Source organism: Agelaius phoeniceus, chromosome 20 (assembly GCF_051311805.1).
Source record: "Agelaius phoeniceus isolate bAgePho1 chromosome 20, bAgePho1.hap1, whole genome shotgun sequence".
Taxonomy (NCBI): Eukaryota; Metazoa; Chordata; class Aves; order Passeriformes; family Icteridae; genus Agelaius; species Agelaius phoeniceus.
Genome location: NC_135284.1, coordinates 7,309,895 through 7,328,804, shown reverse-complemented (window position 1 = coordinate 7,328,804; position 18,910 = coordinate 7,309,895). Strand labels below are relative to the sequence as shown.

At 51.2% G+C, this 18,910-nt stretch overlaps 1 protein-coding gene across 3 annotated transcripts in view; it reads left to right on the top strand.

Annotated features, from left to right (window-relative positions):
• The window catches only part of ATP2A3 (ATPase sarcoplasmic/endoplasmic reticulum Ca2+ transporting 3), a 60,848-nt gene extending 43,936 nt beyond the window's left edge, over nucleotides 1-16,912 (top strand). Inside the window, exons 14-22 of one of the 3 annotated variants that reach the window (XM_054646731.2) lie at nucleotides 498-833; nucleotides 1,779-1,999; nucleotides 2,645-2,847; nucleotides 3,716-3,801; nucleotides 4,453-4,586; nucleotides 4,998-5,115; nucleotides 5,752-5,869; nucleotides 7,804-7,876; nucleotides 12,178-16,912. In XM_054646731.2, coding sequence (XP_054502706.1) covers nucleotides 498-833; nucleotides 1,779-1,999; nucleotides 2,645-2,847; nucleotides 3,716-3,801; nucleotides 4,453-4,586; nucleotides 4,998-5,115; nucleotides 5,752-5,869; nucleotides 7,804-7,876; nucleotides 12,178-12,223 — 1,335 coding nt within the window. In that variant the 3' untranslated portion in view covers nucleotides 12,224-16,912. Of the gene's footprint in view, nucleotides 1-497; nucleotides 834-1,778; nucleotides 2,000-2,644; nucleotides 2,848-3,715; nucleotides 3,802-4,452; nucleotides 4,587-4,997; nucleotides 5,116-5,751; nucleotides 5,874-7,803; nucleotides 7,877-12,177 lie in introns of all 3 variants that reach the window. The other 2 variants (XM_077188807.1, XM_054646733.2) reach the window with 2 other exon arrangements.
• The last annotated feature ends 1,998 nt before the right edge of the window (nucleotides 16,913-18,910 follow it).

The following is an 18,910-nucleotide window of genomic DNA, read 5'->3' as shown; positions in this document are numbered from 1 at the left end:
AGGAATTTATGATAGAATTTGTTTTATTTTTAGGGTTGTGCTTTGTTTTAGGGGGGTTGGCAGTTGCGTCCAACCCCTCCCCTTATTACGGGGTGCTGGGGCTGGTTGTAGCGGCGGTTGCAGGGTGTGGTTGGATGGTAAGTTTGGGGGTTTCCTTTGTGTCTTTGGTGCTTGTTATGGTTTATTTAGGGGTGATGTTGGTAGTGTTTGTTTATTCAGTGTTGTTGGTGGCAGATCCTTACCCAGAAGCCTGGGCTAACTGGGGTGTTGCTGGTTATGGCCTCGGGATAGGGTTGGTTGTGGTGGTGGGGCTTGCTATAGGGGGTGTGTTGGAATTCCATAAACTCCTACCTATTTATAGCATAAATTCCAGAAACCTCTTGGAAGTTTCTTCCCAGGGGAAATCCCTGTGAAGTCCAGGGTGGTTTCACAGCAGGGAGGGAAGTGGATGCATCCCAGGGGTTAACATAGGTCTGGGGTGTGTTCCTCCCCCCCAGAACAACCTGACCTTTGTGGGCTGCGTGGGGATGCTGGACCCTCCCCGCAAAGAGGTCACCTCGTCCATCGAGATGTGCCGCAAGGCCGGCATCCGCGTCATCATGATCACCGGAGACAACAAGGGCACGGCAGTGGCCATCTGCCGCCGGATCGGGATCTTCTCCGAGAGCGAGGACGTGTCTGGCAGGGCCTACACGGGCCGGGAGTTCGACGAGCTGCCCCCCGAGGCGCAGCGCCAGGCGTGCCGTGAGGCGCGATGCTTCGCCCGTGTGGAGCCCGCACACAAGTCCCGCATCGTGGAGTACCTGCAGTCCTTCAACGAGATCACGGCCATGGTGAGCCCTCAGGGACACCCTGCCAGGCCCTGTCCCCTCCTCCCCACCCTGTTCAGTCCTACTGGAGTAAACACCAATCTAGCCAGACAGGATGTGCCTGAGCTTGTCTGGCCCTTGGTGCTGAACCAAACAGCGGCACTGTGGTGTTTCACGCCACAGACACTTTTGGCTGGCTGGGTGTGTGGTGTTTCACCCCACAGACACTTTTGGCTGGCTGGGTGTGTGGTGTTTCACCCCACAGACACTTTGGGCTGCCTGGGTGTGTGGTGTTTCACCCCACAGACACTCTTGGCTGGCTGGGTGTGTGGTGTTTCACCCCACAGACACTTTTGGCTGCCTGGGTATGTGGTGTTTCACCCCACAGACACTTTTGGCTGGCTGGGGGCTGCAGCTGGCACGTGGGGACAAGTCCAGGCCTGCAGGAGCTCTGGTGGCTGCAGGATGGAGCTTTCCCCCATAACAGGGTCTGCTCCTTGGGTTTCCCTCTGCTGGAGAAGCTTTAAGGCGATGGTGAAGGAAAGGAGTCGGTTCTGATGGAGGGTTTGGATCCAGAGCTTTATTCTGGCCCTCAGGCCTCTGAATGCAGCACCAGCTCCAACAGAACTCCCTGAGCCCGTGGCTGCTGCTCCTTTGAACCCCGGGGAGAGGGGCAGGGAAGGGGCAGGGAGCCACCAAGCAGGGACAGGAGGGGAGGGACAAAGGACACCTGGATGGGCCAATGGCCCCCAGGGGTAGAGGGCATCCTTTGAGTCTGCCAATCACTCAGTGCCCTTCTGGAATGCCAGGACTGACAGACAGTGCTCAGCAGGGGTGAGGGTGTGGAAAGGAGAGGTGATTGACACACCTGGGGAAGGAATCTTCAGGGAGAAACCTGGGGTATCTGGGGCAAACCATGACATCACAGCACAGCACAATCCCTTGCACGCTGACCCCGGCTGTGTGCAGACAGGTGATGGTGTCAATGACGCTCCGGCGCTGAAGAAGGCAGAGATTGGCATCGCCATGGGGTCGGGCACGGCCGTTGCCAAGTCAGCTGCTGAGATGGTGCTCTCTGATGACAACTTCTCCACCATCGTGTCGGCCGTGGAGGAGGGCAGAGCCATCTACAGCAACATGAAGCAGTTCATCCGCTATCTCATCTCCTCCAACGTCGGGGAGGTCGTTTGGTGAGAGCCTCCCACAGCGGGCACCAGGCTGCAGTGTGGGGACACATCCCCTGGGGCAGGTGACCTGGGGCAGGCAGCAGCATGTAGTGCCCAGACTGGCACCATGTCCCATTCCCCAAGGGCAGTGAGATTTTTTTTTTTGTAGTTTTACAATCCTGCCATGCTGCAGGACCTGTTTTGTCAGAGTATTGCCTATTTAAGCTCATGCAAGTGCCTGATCTGGGTGCAGATATTTGTGCACAGGCTGCTGTCACCCAGTCACAGCTGTCCCTCTCCCTGCCCATCCCTCCCAGTCCTCGGCAACATCAGCACAACCAACCTTGGGATCATTTGGGCATCCTTTGCCCCTTGCATTTCAGCATGGCTGTTTATGCTGGGAATGGGAGCCTTTGTGGCCTGGGGACATAAATTGTTGGGTTACAACTGCAAAGCAAATTTTTATAGCAACAGAAACAAATTTTAGCTGCAAAATTCAGTGCTGGGCTTCAGGTTCCTTGTCAGGGGCTGTGGGTTTGTCTGCAGGACTTGGGGTGAATATGCAGTTTGAGGCTTTGGATCCAGATGCTCTCTCCCCCTTGCATGACACAGAACCATGGCTGCCCAGAGCTTGTCTAATTTCACATCTCTCTTTTTATTTTGCTGCAGTATTTTCCTGACAGCCATCCTGGGCTTGCCTGAGGCCCTCATCCCAGTGCAGCTGCTGTGGGTGAACCTGGTGACGGACGGGCTGCCGGCCACGGCGCTGGGCTTCAACCCCCCCGACCTGGACATCATGGACAAGCAGCCCCGCAACCCCAAGGAGCCCCTCATCAGTGGCTGGCTCTTCTTCCGCTACCTGGCTGTGGGAGGTGGGTGCTGCTGGGTGGGTGGGTGTGTCAGGGTGTCCTGGGCTCTCCTGGGCTGGGGTCTATTGGAATATTACCAATATAGCTGGATGGGACATGCCTGAGCTTGTGTGGCCCTCCTGCTGAACCAAGCAGCAGCACTGTGGTGTTTCACCCCACAGACACTTTTGGCTGGCTGGGTGTGTGGTGTTTCACGCCACAGACACTTTTGGCTGCCTGGGTGTGTGGTGTTTCACCCCACAGACACTTTTGGCTGGCTGGGTGTGTGGTGTTTCACCCCACAGACACTTTTGGCTGGCTGGGTGCTGCAGCTGGGCACGTGGGGACAAGTCCAGGCCTGCAGGGGCTCTGGTGGTGCTGGGATGGAGCTTCCCCCATAACAGGGGCTGCTCCTTGGGTTTCCCTCTGCTGGAGAAGCTTTGAGGCGATGGTGAAGGAAAGGAGTCGGTTCTGATGGAGGGTTTGGATCCAGAGCTTTATTCTGGCCCTCAGGCCTCTGAATGCAGCACCAGCTCCAACAGAACTCCCTGAGCCCGTGGCTGCTGCTCCTTTGAACCCCGGGGAGAGGGGCAGGGAAGGGCCAGGGAGCCACCAAGCAGGGACAGGAGGGGACGGACAAAGGGACAAAGGACACCTGGATGGCCCAATGCCCCCCAGGGGTAGAGGGCATCCTTTGAATCTGCCAATCACTCAATGCCCTTCTGGAATGCCAGGACTGACAGACAGTGCTGGGAGGGAAAGGAGAGGTGAGTGACACACCTGGGAGGGAATTATCAGGGGAGGGACCCAGGTTCTGAGGTAAACCCTGAAATCACAACACAACAGGGGTCCCTGTCTGGTGCTGGGGTAAGGGTGTCTCTCTTGGCCACAGTGTACGTGGGCCTGGCCACGGTGGGAGCAGCGACCTGGTGGTTCCTGTACGATGCCGAGGGCCCGCAGGTCTCCTTCCATCAGCTGGTGAGTCAGGAGGGGAACAGGCTGCCAGCTGCAGAGATGGGTGAGGGGGTGCATTCATGTCCTGGGGTCTTTCATCCATCTTTCCTCTGTGTTGGTTTTAGCATTCCTGAATTCCTAGTGGAGAGGGCAGTAGTTTAAAACAGAAGTGAATTCTCTCCCTTGGGCTGTTTCCAGCCTTGCTTCTGCCAGCCACCAGCATGGTAGTGAAAGTTTCAGATTCAGAAAGATTCAGAGAAGCTGAAAGTAGCTTCTGTGCCTCATCCCATATTGCAAGGGAGGCACATTACATTACATTCTCCCATTATGTTATTTTAGCTAATGTGATAACTGCAGGGCAGGGGGAAAGCAGGTGCCATCACATCCCAATGGCATGTGCAATGCAAGGTGGATTTCTGATGGAGACATGTGTGTGCTCAAACTCCTTCCTAACTGCACCTGAGAGCCTCAAAGGCACTGTCCAGCCATACCCCTAAAGCCCAACCCCAAGAGAAGCTGGGTCACTGCAGGCACTTTATTGGTTGCTCTGACCCCTGAGATATTTAACAGCAACCCAGTTCATCACCTGCCCCCCAACCAGCCGACTCTTCCTCCTCTCTCCTGCCTTTCCTGCTGCTCTGCCATGTATTTACCAGCAGTTTCCTGTGCTGACAGAGGAACTTCATGAGGTGCACTGAGGACAACCCCATCTTTGAAGGAATTGACTGTGAGATCTTTGAGTCGCGATACCCAACGACGATGGCTCTGTCTGTGCTGGTGACAATCGAAATGTGCAATGCTCTGAACAGGTGTGCTGCCCACAGGGCTGCTCTCCTTGCTCTGTGTGTGACTGATTTTGTCTCTTTGAGTGTCTGTGGGTGGGCTGAGGGCTTTGCTTTGGCCTAGCAGAGCCGTTCAGAGCATCCTCACAGGGGAGCACTGGGTTCTCCATAGAGGAACTCCTCCAAGGCAGTGTGCTGTGGCTGGGAGCAGTGAAGGAAGGACTGGATCTGCACTCATTAGTGATTTGGTCCTTAATGATCAGCCCTAATCCGTGCATTGCTGGTTCTATCCACATCCAGTTTGCAGCAAAGCCTGGAGATGAACAGCCTGGAAAAGAAAGGATATAGCATATGGCCTTGTTGGAGGGAAATGAAATTGCCAGCATGGGCAGATGGGGGGAGGTTTCTGGGGCTAACGTTGTCCCCTCACTTTCACAGTGTCTCTGAGAACCAGTCGCTGCTGCGGATGCCACCCTGGCTCAACATCTGGCTGCTGGGGGCCATCATCATGTCCATGGCTCTGCACTTCCTCATCCTCTATGTCAAGCCCATGCCTGTGAGTACCCTCTGTCACCTCCCTCTGCCTTCTGTGGACAAGGACATCCCTGGAGCAATCTTTGGGTTGGGAAACTTCTGGGATGGCTGTTCCCAGAATGAGCCCTCAGGGCCAGGTCCCATGGCTCAACCCAGCATGGAAAACAGGAGTCATTCTGTCCCATGAGCCAGGAGTGCAAACTCTCCCTATGGGCAATGCAAAGGCTCTAGATATGCCTAGAAAGTGGTTCAGCCCTTTAGGAGTTGTCTCCTTCCTTTGCAAGGTTGGGGATGCCTTGGTTGTTGCCCAAAAGTGCTTAAGATGAAGTGTGTTTCTGTACCCAGGAGGTTGCTTTGTCCCTTGTCACCTGCTGAGCACCTGTGACCACATAAACACACAGTCCTACCTTGTGCCTCACTTTCCCCATCTGCAGGAGAGGTGAAGACTATAATTTTTCACTAATCTTGGCCAAGACCCACCTTGGCTCATGACAGACCTTGAAGAAGTCCTCCTCTTTGGGCTGTCTGGATCCTCCCTCTTTGTACCTCTCTGTGGTGACCCTCTCTCAACCTTTGCCATACAACAATGTGATCCTTAAAACAACAAAATGTCCCACCTGCTTCCCTAGTGACATATCCAATCCTTTCCACCCTGCAGCTCATCTTCCAGGTGACCCCCCTGAGCTGGCCACAGTGGGTGGTTGTGATGAAGATCTCCCTGCCTGTGATCCTGCTGGATGAAGGACTCAAGTACCTTTCCCGCAACCACCTGGATGGTGAGCATGGTATGCACCCCCCTGGGTTAGGGTGGCACTTTGCTTGGGGTTCCTGGGGGTCTTGTGGACCCCTCACTCACCTCCTCTGCTCATGTGATGTCTGCACCTGCATGTTCACCCACCTTTGCTGTGCAAAGGGGCTTCTCCTGCTCCCTTCCTTCCTGGTGCCACGCCTGGCAGAGCGCTTGGTGATTGCATCTGCTTGAAATGCTCCCTTTGGAGCTGGAGCATTAGATAACCTGCCACAGGTTATTAATTCAACTCCTCTCAAGCCTCCAGGAACTGGATCCCTTTGCTTATGAAGCAAAACAAATCAAACACTGATTTGTAACAGGAAACCTTTCTTTTTTCCTCTCAGATTTCCACCCCTCTCTGTCCATCCTTATTTTGTGTTGGCAGCTTCTATGCTGAGATCCACTGAGCGCTGAACACCTTATAAACTGGTTTTAAAGTGGCTTCCCTTGGCCAGCCCCTCTCAGGATGCAGCCCTTGGCACCACCAGAGGAGAAGCAGCTCCTGTGACACTGATGCAGCAGTTCCTGTGAGCTCCTGGGCTCCATGCTGTAAATCACAGCATGTCTTTGGGCAGCCCTCCAAAGAGATGATATCATCTTTTCTTTCCTTTCTTGCAAAAGATGTTGCTGTGGGGGTTATCTCAGCACTGAGTTAAGCCCACAGGTTTTCCCAGTGGTGCCTGCCCAGGGCTGCTGAGTAGTGCTGTGCCTGCCACAGGGGTGGCCCCCCTCCAGAAAACAGGATTTATTTATTCATTTTTTGGGGTGAGCTTGCCCTGACAGTGATAGCAGGGAGAAGAAGGGCAGGAAGGGCACTGTCCTTGCTTAGGGAAGCTCTGAGGGCAGATGAACAATCTGAGTGTGAGGACTGGATTTCCTTCCACACCATCACCTTGCTCAAACCATCTTTTCACTCCTTAGGCAACCTGTGTCATAGCAAACCCCTCTTTTTCACTTCACCCTGTATTAACAACCCAGAAAATCTGTGCAAAGCCACTCTTGCCTTTCCAGGCTGAAGGCAGGTCTGGCCAGCCCTGTCAAGGAGGGCTCTGGGGCACTGTAACAGCTGTGTTTGGTTTCTCATGGAGCAGGGCTTTGTAAGTACCTGGAAATATGGGATGGGAAAGTATTGCAGGCAGGAAATGGTCACAAACAGATCTCCTTCCCCATCAGTGTGTCCTGGTGTGCAGGTGGTGCTCATGTCAGCCTTTCCTCCTGTGTTGAGCTGATGCAGAAACTCAGCAATTGCTCAGACAAACAGACATGCAGGGCTCCTGTTTTTACAAACCAGATAGAAATTGTTTCTAGCCTGTTTTTATTGAATTGTTTCATCTCTCATCAGACACCCAGGTCTGTTTTATCCCATGATTACTGGCCTGTAGCAACAATTCTACAGCATGGCACCAGGCTGGGGTATAGGAGAGCTGTTAATCCCATGCATGCCCTTGGTCCTCCCTTCACAATCTCTAGTCTGAGGCTGAGTCTGTCTTTCTCCCACACTTTGTATTTCTCTGTAAAATCTCAGCACTGCTGGAGGAAGTGCTTTTCTTTGGCTCTGCCTGCACAGCTCCAAGCACAGCGAGGTTTCTGGTAGGCACATGATCCTCTCAAGTGCCATCCCAGCAGCTCAGTTTTCTCCTCCCATGGCACACTCCCAATGTTTCAGGTGCTCTGAGCTTCCCTCATCCCCACAGCCATGATGCTGCTGATGCTCACAGGTTGCTCTGTCTCATGGATCCAGGGTTTCCCATGCAGCTCTTCTATCACGGCTGTGTGGCAAAATCACCACGCTTCAATCATCACACTTGAAAGAAGCAATTGAAGCTCTTCATCTTCCTGATTCCTCTGGCCTTTGAAAAGCAAAGGAAAAAACCTCCAAAAGCCACTTTTATGTGTGGTCTTGTGATTTTTTTTTACCAGGCATTCTCAGGACAGTAAGACCCAAGTGGAGCGGGGAGCACCAGTTGAATACCTGCAAGACTCCAGAGCAAGGGTTGGCTTCCTTACCTGTCTCATTCCTGAATGCTGCATCCCTGTGCTTCCTTCAGAGTCTTGATTCTTTGTGCTGGGGACCTGCTTGGAATGTGTCTGGGTGAACATGGCTTAGATATAGACCGGAGATACAATAATAGAGCCAAGAGACTCTTCCCAGACAGGATCTCCTTTCCCACAGTGGTCTCTGTGTTTTGCTTCAAAATAAGGCCTAGCAAGCCTGTGAAGTAGCTGTTTGATGGCAGTTTTGGCCAGGAGCCAGGGTAGCACTTGGCCTGTATAAGATAGGGCTTGGGAATGGTCTCCAGCATGGGACCTTCCAAGGGATGGCCAAGGGTGTTCAGCTGAGGAATGCAAATGTATGGCTGTGAGTTCTGCTGATTCAGGAATTGCATGGAAAAGTTTCTCCTTTGGTGAGATTTAGATAAGTTGTGTTTCCATTGTGCTGGATTTCCTTTGTCCTTGAAGTGGCAGAAAGCTGAGACTCTTCAGTTCTCACTGTGGTCTCAGTGCTTTTCATTCCTTTCCCCATCACTCTGCTCACATCCAGCCTTTCATCTCACATCCTTTGCATATCTGGCTGCCTTCATTCCTCTCTGGCCCCTCTGAGGTTTCTGCTGTCTCAGTTTTGGGAGGTGATGTGAATGTGAGAGTGAGAGAATGTGCATGGCTGATGTTGGCTTTGTGTGAGCTGCAGATGTTCTGCTCAGGAGCATGGAGATGTTCTCAGGGCTCTGTCACACACTGACAGGCTCACAGGGGCTCACCACCCTCAGGGATCTCTTGCTGTAGTATCTTTGATATTTTCCATGCTCTATGCATTCAAGTGTTTGTTCTCTCAGAATCCTGTGGCATGCAGGGGGAAGCTTTCCAGGCATCTGTGCCAAAGCCTTGCAAAAGTCTCTTTGTCTCTTTTCTAAGTGGTTCTCAAGAAGTACCAAATATAGGGAGGACACTGAGATAACCCCAGGGCTCATGTTCCTCTGTGCACCATCAGCCCACTGCTGAGGCCACCCTGCACCTCCTCCTGTTCACCATTTCAAGGCAAACCCCTCACAGGTGTTGGAGCTCTGCTGTGGTTGCTCTCAGCACGTTCAGCAGCAAGCCCTGTCTGGGTGCTGAGCATCACCATTTCTCACCTGTGCTGTGGTAAAAGCAGGGGCAAAATCACAAAGCAGGTGTTTTCTGCAGCACAGCTATGTGCCTGCCCTGACAGCTGCAGGGCCACTGAAAATCAGGAGTTTGGATGCACAGGAATTGACTTGGTGTCTTTTGTGGCAGATCAGCATTTAGGCAGCTGTTTGTCCTTGTGCCCAGTGAGGACAGCACCTCATTTTGCAGGAGGTGCAGTATGGTGGCCACCCCACCCTGTTCCTGTTCCCTCTCCCTTGGCAGCACCGTGCCCTGCAGTCTCCTGCCACTGCAGCTGATGTGCAGGTGAAGTTGCTCCCTGGGGTGAGCATCTCCACCACTGAGGGAGCTTTGGGCACCTCTCTGCAGAGCTGGCATCAGATTTAGGCTTCAACATCCTCCCAGAGGAGAGTGGCTGGCAGAGGTGGCAGTGCAGTGACAAGTGAATCACACTCCCTTGCCAGGGGCAGACACAGCTCTGCATCTGAGACAGCCCAAAATTTGCAGGGACCAAAATCTCCATGTCCCAACACAAAAAAAAAAACAAACCCTCAAGCATATAGCAAAAAGGAGCTGTTCACCCTCATTTTCCCCCATGCACCTGCACCTGGGTCTGAGGGAAGCTCCTGGAAGTGCCCCAGGAGCCCAGGAGCTGCTGCAGCTGCCCGTGTTCCTGCAGAGGAGGCAGGGGCAGGCATCCCTCTCCTGGCACGGCAGAGCGGGAGCGAGCGCCTGCCCTTGTAGGGAAATCTGTGCCTGGAGCTACCTTGGCTGGGTGCTGGCAGAGGAATGTGTCCCCGTGGGCCAAGCATTCCCTGGAGCTGTGGGATGCTCTGCAGGAGAGCACTGCTGCACCTTCCAGGGCTGGAATCTCCACACAGGATTTTACAGTTCTGCTGCCTCGCTTTTTATTTCCCCCTCTCTCCTGTTTTTCATGTCTGTGTGTCATGCTTTAGAAATGGAAGAGCAGAGGGAAGCTGCCAGTGTTGCTGCCCTGGTATTGCTAAGGGATGGGAGGACAATTTCCCTTTTGGTTTTCTCCTGGGGTCTGGGGTCTCAGCTGAAGCTCAGGGTGCCCTGCTGTGATGGGGAAGATGTTCAGTTTTCAGAGCTACAAGGGCTGCAGCATTTCCCTTGGTGAAGGGGGTGATCTGGGCTGGCAGTGGGAGCCTGCATCCCTCCAGCAGCACCTTTTACGGGAACACGTTGAGGAAAGTCAAAAGCAGTAAGGAAAAACCTCCCCAAAAGCCTCAGCTGTCTGTGGGGAGCAGAGCTTGGAGGAGCTGAGCTCACATTGTTCAGTTGCTTGTTTGCAAGTGCTGGAGGGCTGGGACACCCCTGGTGTGAGGCAGCATCCAGAGGGATCCATCCCTGCAAACAGGTCCTGCATCCCCCCTGCTCCTGTCACCTGTGTGAGGGAAGGACAGATGGACACCTGCATATGTGGGAGCTGGACCTTGGCTGGTTGCAGAGCTCATGGAAACACCTGACTCACTCCATGCCAGGATTGTGTTACTTTAGAGACCGGAGAGCAACTTTTTGAAGAGCATCCACTGTGGTTGAACTCTGCAGCCATGTCCCCTTCCTGTCCCTGCCTGCCACAGGCCGTGGCATCCTCCTCCCTGTTTGCACAGCCATGGGGTGATGTGTTTAGGGGAAGTGCCTTGGTTGGCAAATTACCACTGGTGTGTCACTCAGTGGGGACTGTTCAGCTGCTGGAGGAGAGGCTGCTGCAGTGGGGAGGAGATGAATTTTGATTATTGCAATGATATTTAGTACAGTGCACTTGCCAGCATCCCTGCCTTACACCAAAGCCTGCAGTGTCACCCAGAGGGATGCTGCCATCACAGCAAACCACTTTATCCCAGCACACAAGGGCTGGGCTCTGCAGCCAGCACTGGAAAAAAAAATTGGCAGAAGTTGCAAAAAAGCCTTTTCACTCTGTCTTGCCTGTTATTTATTAATTCCCCTGAAAGCTGTCGGCACCAGGGCTGGCAGCAGGCACGGAGCCCCACGGGTAACCCCGGGCAGGACCCTTATTTATCAAGAGCACAGGAACAGCAGTCCCCAGTGAGATGTATTTTGTGATGTGTGCAGTGATGAAAGAGAGAGAAATACAGTCAGAAGATTCATGATAAGGGATTTTTCTAACTCTCCTTAGCAAGTGCTGCTTCTGGGTGGGTTTTTTTTTAAGGAAAAATATGTGTTCTGAGTAAACCAAGCTACCCCAGGCTGGAGGGCAGCTGCTGCCTCAGGGATCAGGGACACTCCTGTCAACTGCTTGAAAACTTGGGATGTAGTTGTTGTAAGTCAAGTTGTGGCAGGGATTTTGAGGCTGCTCACATGGAGTTTGAGCTGGATACCATCACTTTCCTACAGGCCATTTGTTGCCTGTTACCTTCCCTGTCCAACCCCATCCATCTGGAGGGAGGGAGAAGGTGGGAGGGCAGCCCTGGCACAGTGGCTGTGATGAGAAGGTTGGTCCTTGCTCATTGTTTTGAGGGTATTTATGGGTGTGGCACATGGGCAGTGTGTGTAAGTGGTGTGAGCCCATGGAGCAGTGTCCATGTCTCTGGCTGCAGCAGGGCTGGGGCTCTGGGGTGGGTGTGAGGATGCAGTGAGCTTCCTCCTCTTGAGCCACTGCTTTTCCCTGCATAATGCCTCACTGGGAGCAGTAAGGAGGGATCCTGCCTACTCGCCTTCCCACATGGCTCCACCTCAGGTTGGATGTTAGGGAAAAGTTTTTACAGAAAGAGTGATAAAAAATTGGAATGGTCTGCCCGGGGAGGTGGTGGAGTTCCCATCCCTGGGGGTGTTTAACAAAGCCTGGATGTGGCACGGGGGGCCAGGGTTGAGTTGAGCTGTTGGGGCTGGGTTGGACTTGATGATCTTGAAGGTCTCTTCCAACCCAGTGATTCTGTGAATTCTGTGAATTCATCCCTTTTCCTAACTCTTGCAGAGACCTTCTTCACCCAGGGACCAGCATCCTCCTCCTCCTCACACAGCCTGACCTGCCACAGCTGCAGTCAGGCCAACTCTGTGCAGACAGGATCCCAGGTTCCTTCTGGGATCAACCCAGGAGCAACCACTCTTGGTAACAAAACCATGGAGCTGGTTTGCTTTTGAACCCTCACCAATACTTTTATTTCTCTCTTTTTCCCTTCCTTTCAGGAGAAGAGGACAAGAAATGAACGACCTGAGGGCAGCTCTGAACTAGAGGATCCCTAACTTGTCACTGGGACTGAAGTCTTGCATGCGTGACCATCGCTAAAGCCAGCAGGACATGCATGTGTCCGACTCTCAGACAAATGCGGGTGAATCGTCGAAAAGAAAAAAATCCTGATTTTTGTTTTGTTCTGTAGCTTTCTTTTTCCTGTACATATGAGTGCAATTACTGGACAGCTGGCCTAGAGTTTGGGGATGGAGCTGTGTGGATCTGAGTCATTGTAATGTGGTTCCTTGGGATTTTGTTTTTGCCAAATTTGAGACCCTCTTTGAAATTTTCACCCTAAATGAGTGAGCACGGGCAAGGTGGCCTTCATGAGAGATTAAGGCATGAAGTCTGGATTTGAGGCCACATCCCTCAGTGGGATGGGATGCATGCACAAGGCAGCTTCAGGGGCTGGGAAGGGCTTGGCAGTGAGTGAGGGCAGGGAGAGAGGAGAGGGGGCTGTGCTGTTGAGCCTGGATGATGCCCATAGTGTTGCTGCTGCTGTGCTCTGCTCCAGTGGCTGCAGCAGCTGGGCATAGCTTCAGAGTGTGTCCAACACTGGTGTGAATCCCCTGGAGGTGTGTTTATACCTCGAGGTCAGGTGCATGTGGTGGAAGGTGAAGTTCTCCTTGTTTATCACGCTGTCCTGTTTGATCCCTGCATTATGGAAAGCCCAGCACCTTCTCAGGCTCATCCAGCACCAAAGCATGATGAAGGCTTGTCTGTTCTCCATCTGGCATCTTGCTAGAACCCATCTGCACTATATAAGGCAGTCCTTCTCCTTGGAGGGGCAGCCATGTAAAGAAAAGCAAGGGGATGCCCACCTTGCATTCCTCATGTCCACCACTCCTTCCTGGTCACACTTTCTTTCCTCAGTGAATTTTGAACTATTTCCCCAGCAGTAGTACAGCTTAAGTTTGTAGGAGCACATCCATGACTCGATGTGCTCTGCTTTGGAGACCATCACTGACTTGCACAGGGCATCCCTGCCAAGGGATCACGATGGCAATGAATGTATGCTTGTACATAACGTGGTTTTCTGTGAGTGGTGTTTGTTGTGGCATCCCTTTTTGTAAGGCACCAACTTTACCTTGCCCTCTGGGGATTTTTTCCGCAGCGGGAGTCAGACAGTCTTCAGTGAGGATTTGTAGATCAGGAGTGGATTTTGGGATCCATTGAATTTATCTTTCTCCATTGAGCTGCATCACTTGAGAAGCTGATAGTGGGTGGTCTCTTCTCCAGCTCTCCAAATCCTCCCTCCTGTTTTCCACATGGTCCCCTAGGATCCATCCTGATGATATTCAGTTAGCCAGAGCCTGTAGCTTTCCTTTCTCTTACATTCCAGCAACAGCACTAGAGCCAGGGTCTGGGACAGCATTTGCTCCTATGCTGTTGGGTTTCCTCTTCTACTTTTTGCCTTTTCAAAGCTTCCAGTGTTTTTCTGCATCATCTGGGCAGGACCATCTCTCTTTCCATACCGTAGGTGCCAAATATCATCCCTCCTTTCTTTTCTCCATCACCAGCATTGAAGATGAGCAGAGCCCCCAGACCAATGGGAATGTACAGAATTGTTATACTACTGAGCTGATTTATTGTACAGAAAACCTTGCATGAAATGTTGTTACTGTATTTAATATATAATGTATTCAAGAAATTTTAATATGGAGCTCTTTAAAAAGATCTTTATAGATACTCTGTCGTTAGAAAATTGTTGCTGATTTTTTAAAATCTTATTATACTTTGTCTTGAAGAAGTTTTATTTTTCAAATGTGTTCTGTCAAAATGATTTAATCAGTTGATCCCATGGGATAACCAATTCCTCTTCAAAGATTTTCACCATGGATGAGACCCACCCTGGTGTAGAGGACCAGGACATGACCCAGGTACTGTATAAGCCTTCAAAAAAAGGCTTCAGTAAGACTAATGCTGTAGACATGTGATTTGCCTTTCCTCAAAAGGGTGGATTTCACCTTGTTTTAGTACAGGTCACAGAACTAAAGAATTGTTTAAGTTGGGAAAGACATCCAAGATGATTGAGTCCATCTCCATTGTTCTGTGCAGAAAAACAGCCAGTGGGAATTCAGTCCAGTTTCAATCAGTGACATCAGAGGAGGCAGCTTCTCTGTTTCTCTGAGGTTAACATCCAGTTTGGGAGAAGCTGGGCTGGATTCAGAGCATCCCAGCCCTGTCTGGAGGGTCCAGCAGGGCCTGCAGCTGCCCAGTGGCATCTCCCTGGTCCCTTGTGCCTGCAGGAACCTGCTTGGTCCATCCACCACCTTACACTGCTTTCCCTGGACCTAATGTCTGCTGGAGGATTATGAATTTAACCCAAATGTGTGTGGTGTGGAGAAGTTTCTTGTGTGAAAGCCCAGGCAGTGTCAGTCTGTTCATGCAGTCATTGGGTCACAGTTGTGAGTTACCAAAGCCTGAGCCATTGTGGGCAAGAAACCAGAGCTGTGTCCCAGCTTGTTCTTTCCAGCAGCAGCAAATTGTGTTTTATTTCTATTGTGAGCCTTCAGATGTATCTAGAAAATGCCCAGGTAATCTGCATTAGAGCTGCCTGGAGCAAGTGGCTCCCTTGCTAGGAAGGACCATTTTGACACATCCCCATTTCCCCTTTTGAATGGTTGACCACATCTCTTGTCTCTCCCCACATCCTTTAACTATTTGGAATACAGGTTTCACTCCATACTTTTGATTACAGAGGCTTATACTTCAAACATCTTAATGAAGTAGAAAAATATCCATAGATGTAAGTATGTTTTCCTTTATTCTTCAGTGAAAGGTCTGGACAGATCACAGAGTAGTTATTTATTGCATGTGTGCCAGCAGCAGCATGCTGGGAGCTTTGACAGGCTGGAACATGTTCTTTTGTAAACTTGGAGGTCCCAGAGTCAAAACCATCACTTTGGGATAGGCTCTTGTGTCTTACCAAGGCATCTGACTGTGCAATACAAGGGAGATGGACACTGGGTGGCTGTTTTGCCCTAAAGCTTTTTTTAAAAAGCAGCTTGGGGGAAAACCTCTGGGATCCTTGCTTTTCTTGGCAGCAGAGGTTAGAAATTATTTCCTTTTTAGTTTTATTTTGATGGTGCTGCCTGGCATATTCTAAGTCTATAAATAAAACTCAGGTCTTTCCAGCAAGACCTTTAGGATTGGTGGGCTGCTGTGACAGATCCTCCACAAGATGCAGGGCAGAGGAGGTGCTGGATGGCAGCATGGGGTTGTGATTATCCATGAGCACTTTATTCTCCTTCCTCAGGGGCCAAGCACCGTGCTGGGGTACAGCCAAGGTGGGAGGGAAAGGTCCTGTGTTCCTGGGCTGAGCACCAGGGGGATCAGCTGTGGTGGAAAGTCTTTTCTACTGTTTTGGGGCATTGTGTCATTGCTGGATGAGCTCTTCCCCCTGTGGTGTGTGATCCCATGGGGATCCCACGTTGGAAAAAGGAAAAAGAGCAAAGTGCTGCATCCTGCATTTTATTTGTGTCGTGTGGGCTGGATGAGGTTTGTGTTGGTGTGTTTGGGGTTTTGGCACTGTGAGCATCCTGTGTGTGTGTGTTTCTGGTGATGCTCTGCTCAGCCAAGGCTGGATGGCACCACCAGGCACTGGGAGGGCAGAGGAGGTACAGGCTCTATGGAGGGGCTGGGGTCCTTTGTTCCTGTGGGAGCATCAGATCTGGGATTGAGTTGGACTTTCTGTTCATGGTGTGGATGACAGAAGGAGGAGAGAGAGGAAAACTCAGCATTAATTTTTGGTCCTTTTGTTTTGTACATCAGGTTGATAATACTGCTTCCCAGTCAGGCTCCTGCTCCACCAAAACTCAGCAAAGAATGATTTGAACTGTGCAGGGGCCCTGGCTGGGAGATGTTCATGAGCTTCAGTGACCTTGGCATTACATCACTCCTGAAACTCAAACACGCCCAAGTCCCCACTACCAACTCCTGAGATTTACTGTGGTTTTTGGACCAGACCTGGCTTGGCCATCTCTTTGTATAAATGATGCCAGAGATTCAGTCCCATCTGAGCTCTTTTTCCTCCCACTTCTGCAGTGGCATTTTCTGTCAGGTGAGACAGCCTGGGAGTGCTGAGCTAGGAGAAGGCTTTACCCCATGCAGATCTTGTCTGGCACAGTTGGGGTTAGGATTTGCAGGGCTGCAGTGAGGAGACACAGGGTAAATTGTGCTCCCTGGACCTGTTCTTGTGGTGCCATTCAGCTTTTGGTGTGAGTGGGGCATTAAATGAGCCAAAATCTGTGTGTGCCTGGAGTGATGGGCACTTGGGACCAAGAGGAGGGCAACCACTGAACTGCCAGCAGGTGCCCTCAGTGGCTTCAGTCTGGGAATATGCTGATTTTTTTTTATATGAGATGCCTGAACAGCCAAATGTAGAAATCTCTGAGATTGTGCTTCATAGTAAAAGGTAAATTGTTATATCTTGGGGGGTGGGAGGGTGTTATCTGAGGGACAGAACTGAAAGAAATGAGGTTTCCTATTTTATTATATGAGAGATATTTTTCCACTAAATTACTGCTTCCTAAACCATGTCCTTTGTCTGACTGTAAATAGCCAGGTGTGCCGGGAAGACGTGGGAAGGCTCCTTGTGGTCACATCCATACAATCCACTCTGTTCACACAATATTGGGCTGATTTGTTTTATACTTAGAAAATTACAGAAATAAAAGCAATTTTACTGGATGACTGGGGAGTTTTGTGTCTATTTTGCTGTTGTTGTTTTACCTTTTTGGGGTTTTTTTCTTTTCTTGTCCCATTTGTGGCTGATTTGGGGGATATTTGGGAGCCCATGGAGCCATACGGGAGTGCCTGAGGGCATTCTTCAGCCGTAAAAGGAGTTGTGCTCACCAGATCAGGATTTCTTGTGGGTTTTCAGAGGAGCCAAACTAGAAATGGAGCTGAGCTTGTGCCTGGCATGGGATGACAAAGGCAAAATGAGCGGAGTGGCATAATACGACTGTTGGGAATTTTTAAATTCACTCTTGGGGCACGAGAATACAAATAACAGTGCTAATTTTGACTGTATCCAGAATAGTCATCACCTTATCTCCCCCAGCTGGGAGGGGAGGTTTAAATAAGCCCTGCAATAACCTCTACAAGAAATAATTGTGAAATAAATAATAATTAAATAGCTTGGCCTCCTCTGGGGGGGATGGCATAGGGCTTGGGGCCATGTGTTTCCATCTCAGCCTCACCCAGAGCTCTGCCCATGGTGATGTTTGAAGCAGAAAATCCTGATCCAGCTGCAGGTCCTGTTTTGGAGCAAATCTGTGTTCATGGCAACATCTACCCTTGGTGCTTTTTCACTGGGATGTGGCCCCATGTGTTTCTTCCCAATGCTGTGAGCAGGACAAAGGTGGTGCACAAGGTAAGCCAAAAGCTTTGTGACCCACGGGGGGTTATAAAGAGGGACATGGGATACTCTGGCACATGTTGGTTTTGGGAAAGGGCCATTGCTTGGCCTCCTCTTTGCTGGTGCAGACAGATGTCAGAGCAAGAGGAGCACCACTGCCATGGCTGGAGGTGACCCTCAAGCCAGTCCCCCATGCCAGAAATGCTGTCTCAGGACACAGTGGTGAAGCCAAAACCACCCCAAATTCCCCACCTGATGTTGTGTCAGTCCCTGGACCCCTGGGTACCATCACCTGGGGCTATACTTGTCTTTTGAAGGCATGATTCAGAAAACAGATGTCACCCTACCAAAAAAATCCCAAGGGTGCCTGTATCCCATGGCACAGGTCCAGCCCCACACTGGATGTGCATCCACATTTCTGGAGGCCACAATGGCCACTGACACTGATACCCCCAGCACCTCGGGTTCATGTTTGCTTTGGCATCAGCTAAACTGAGGTATTTCCAGGGAGATGTGTTGTCCCAGCAACTGGGGATGGAAATGCCACTTCTGAGGGGTGAGCACCACCAAAAACATCTTGTGCCAGGGCGTTGCAGCACGGGACAAATACAGAGCCCAGCCAGCCCTGCTGGGAAGGAGCGAAGAGAGGTCAAGGACAAGTTAAAATTGGAAAGAAAACTGAACATGCTGTTTTGGAGGACCTTGCTTGCTCTCATCTGCCAATTTTTTTCCACCCTCCCCTTCTCATTGCCAGTGGTGCAGTGTAAGCACCTCCTGCAACTGGTGAAGGCAAGGGGGCTGTGGCAGCCAAAATTACTGGGAAAAGCCTGCAGCTCTCAGGGGCTCTTCTTGGCAAACTTGACCACAGCAGGTCCCCTCTGCACCCACCATTGTATTTTAAACTTTGCCTCCATGTTACTCCTCCTCAGCCACGGATCTGCAGCGTGCCGCACATTTTTGTGCTGAAATTCAGAGCTCCGTGCTAGACGCTGCCAAGCATGAGTCTGGGTTGTATAATGAGCTTCATCTATTATTTTTCTATTTTCTTTTCCCCCCCCATCAATGTCTGAGAGCCTGGAAGTACCTGGTGGCTTTTGTGCCTTCCACAGTAGTGCTTGCCTTGGTGTGGGTGGGCTTGAGCCCCATGCAGAGGTTTTCAGAACCCTCTTTGTGCTCCAGCAGTTCCTGTCCCAGCTCAAAGCAAGGATGCACTTGCATTTCCAAATGTCCCCCTTAAAAATATCAGATTTTTCATTTTTCTCTCAGCCCCGAGCACAGGCTGAGTGTGTTTAATGGGCAGGGGGAAGGAGTTCCTTTCACAGCCATGG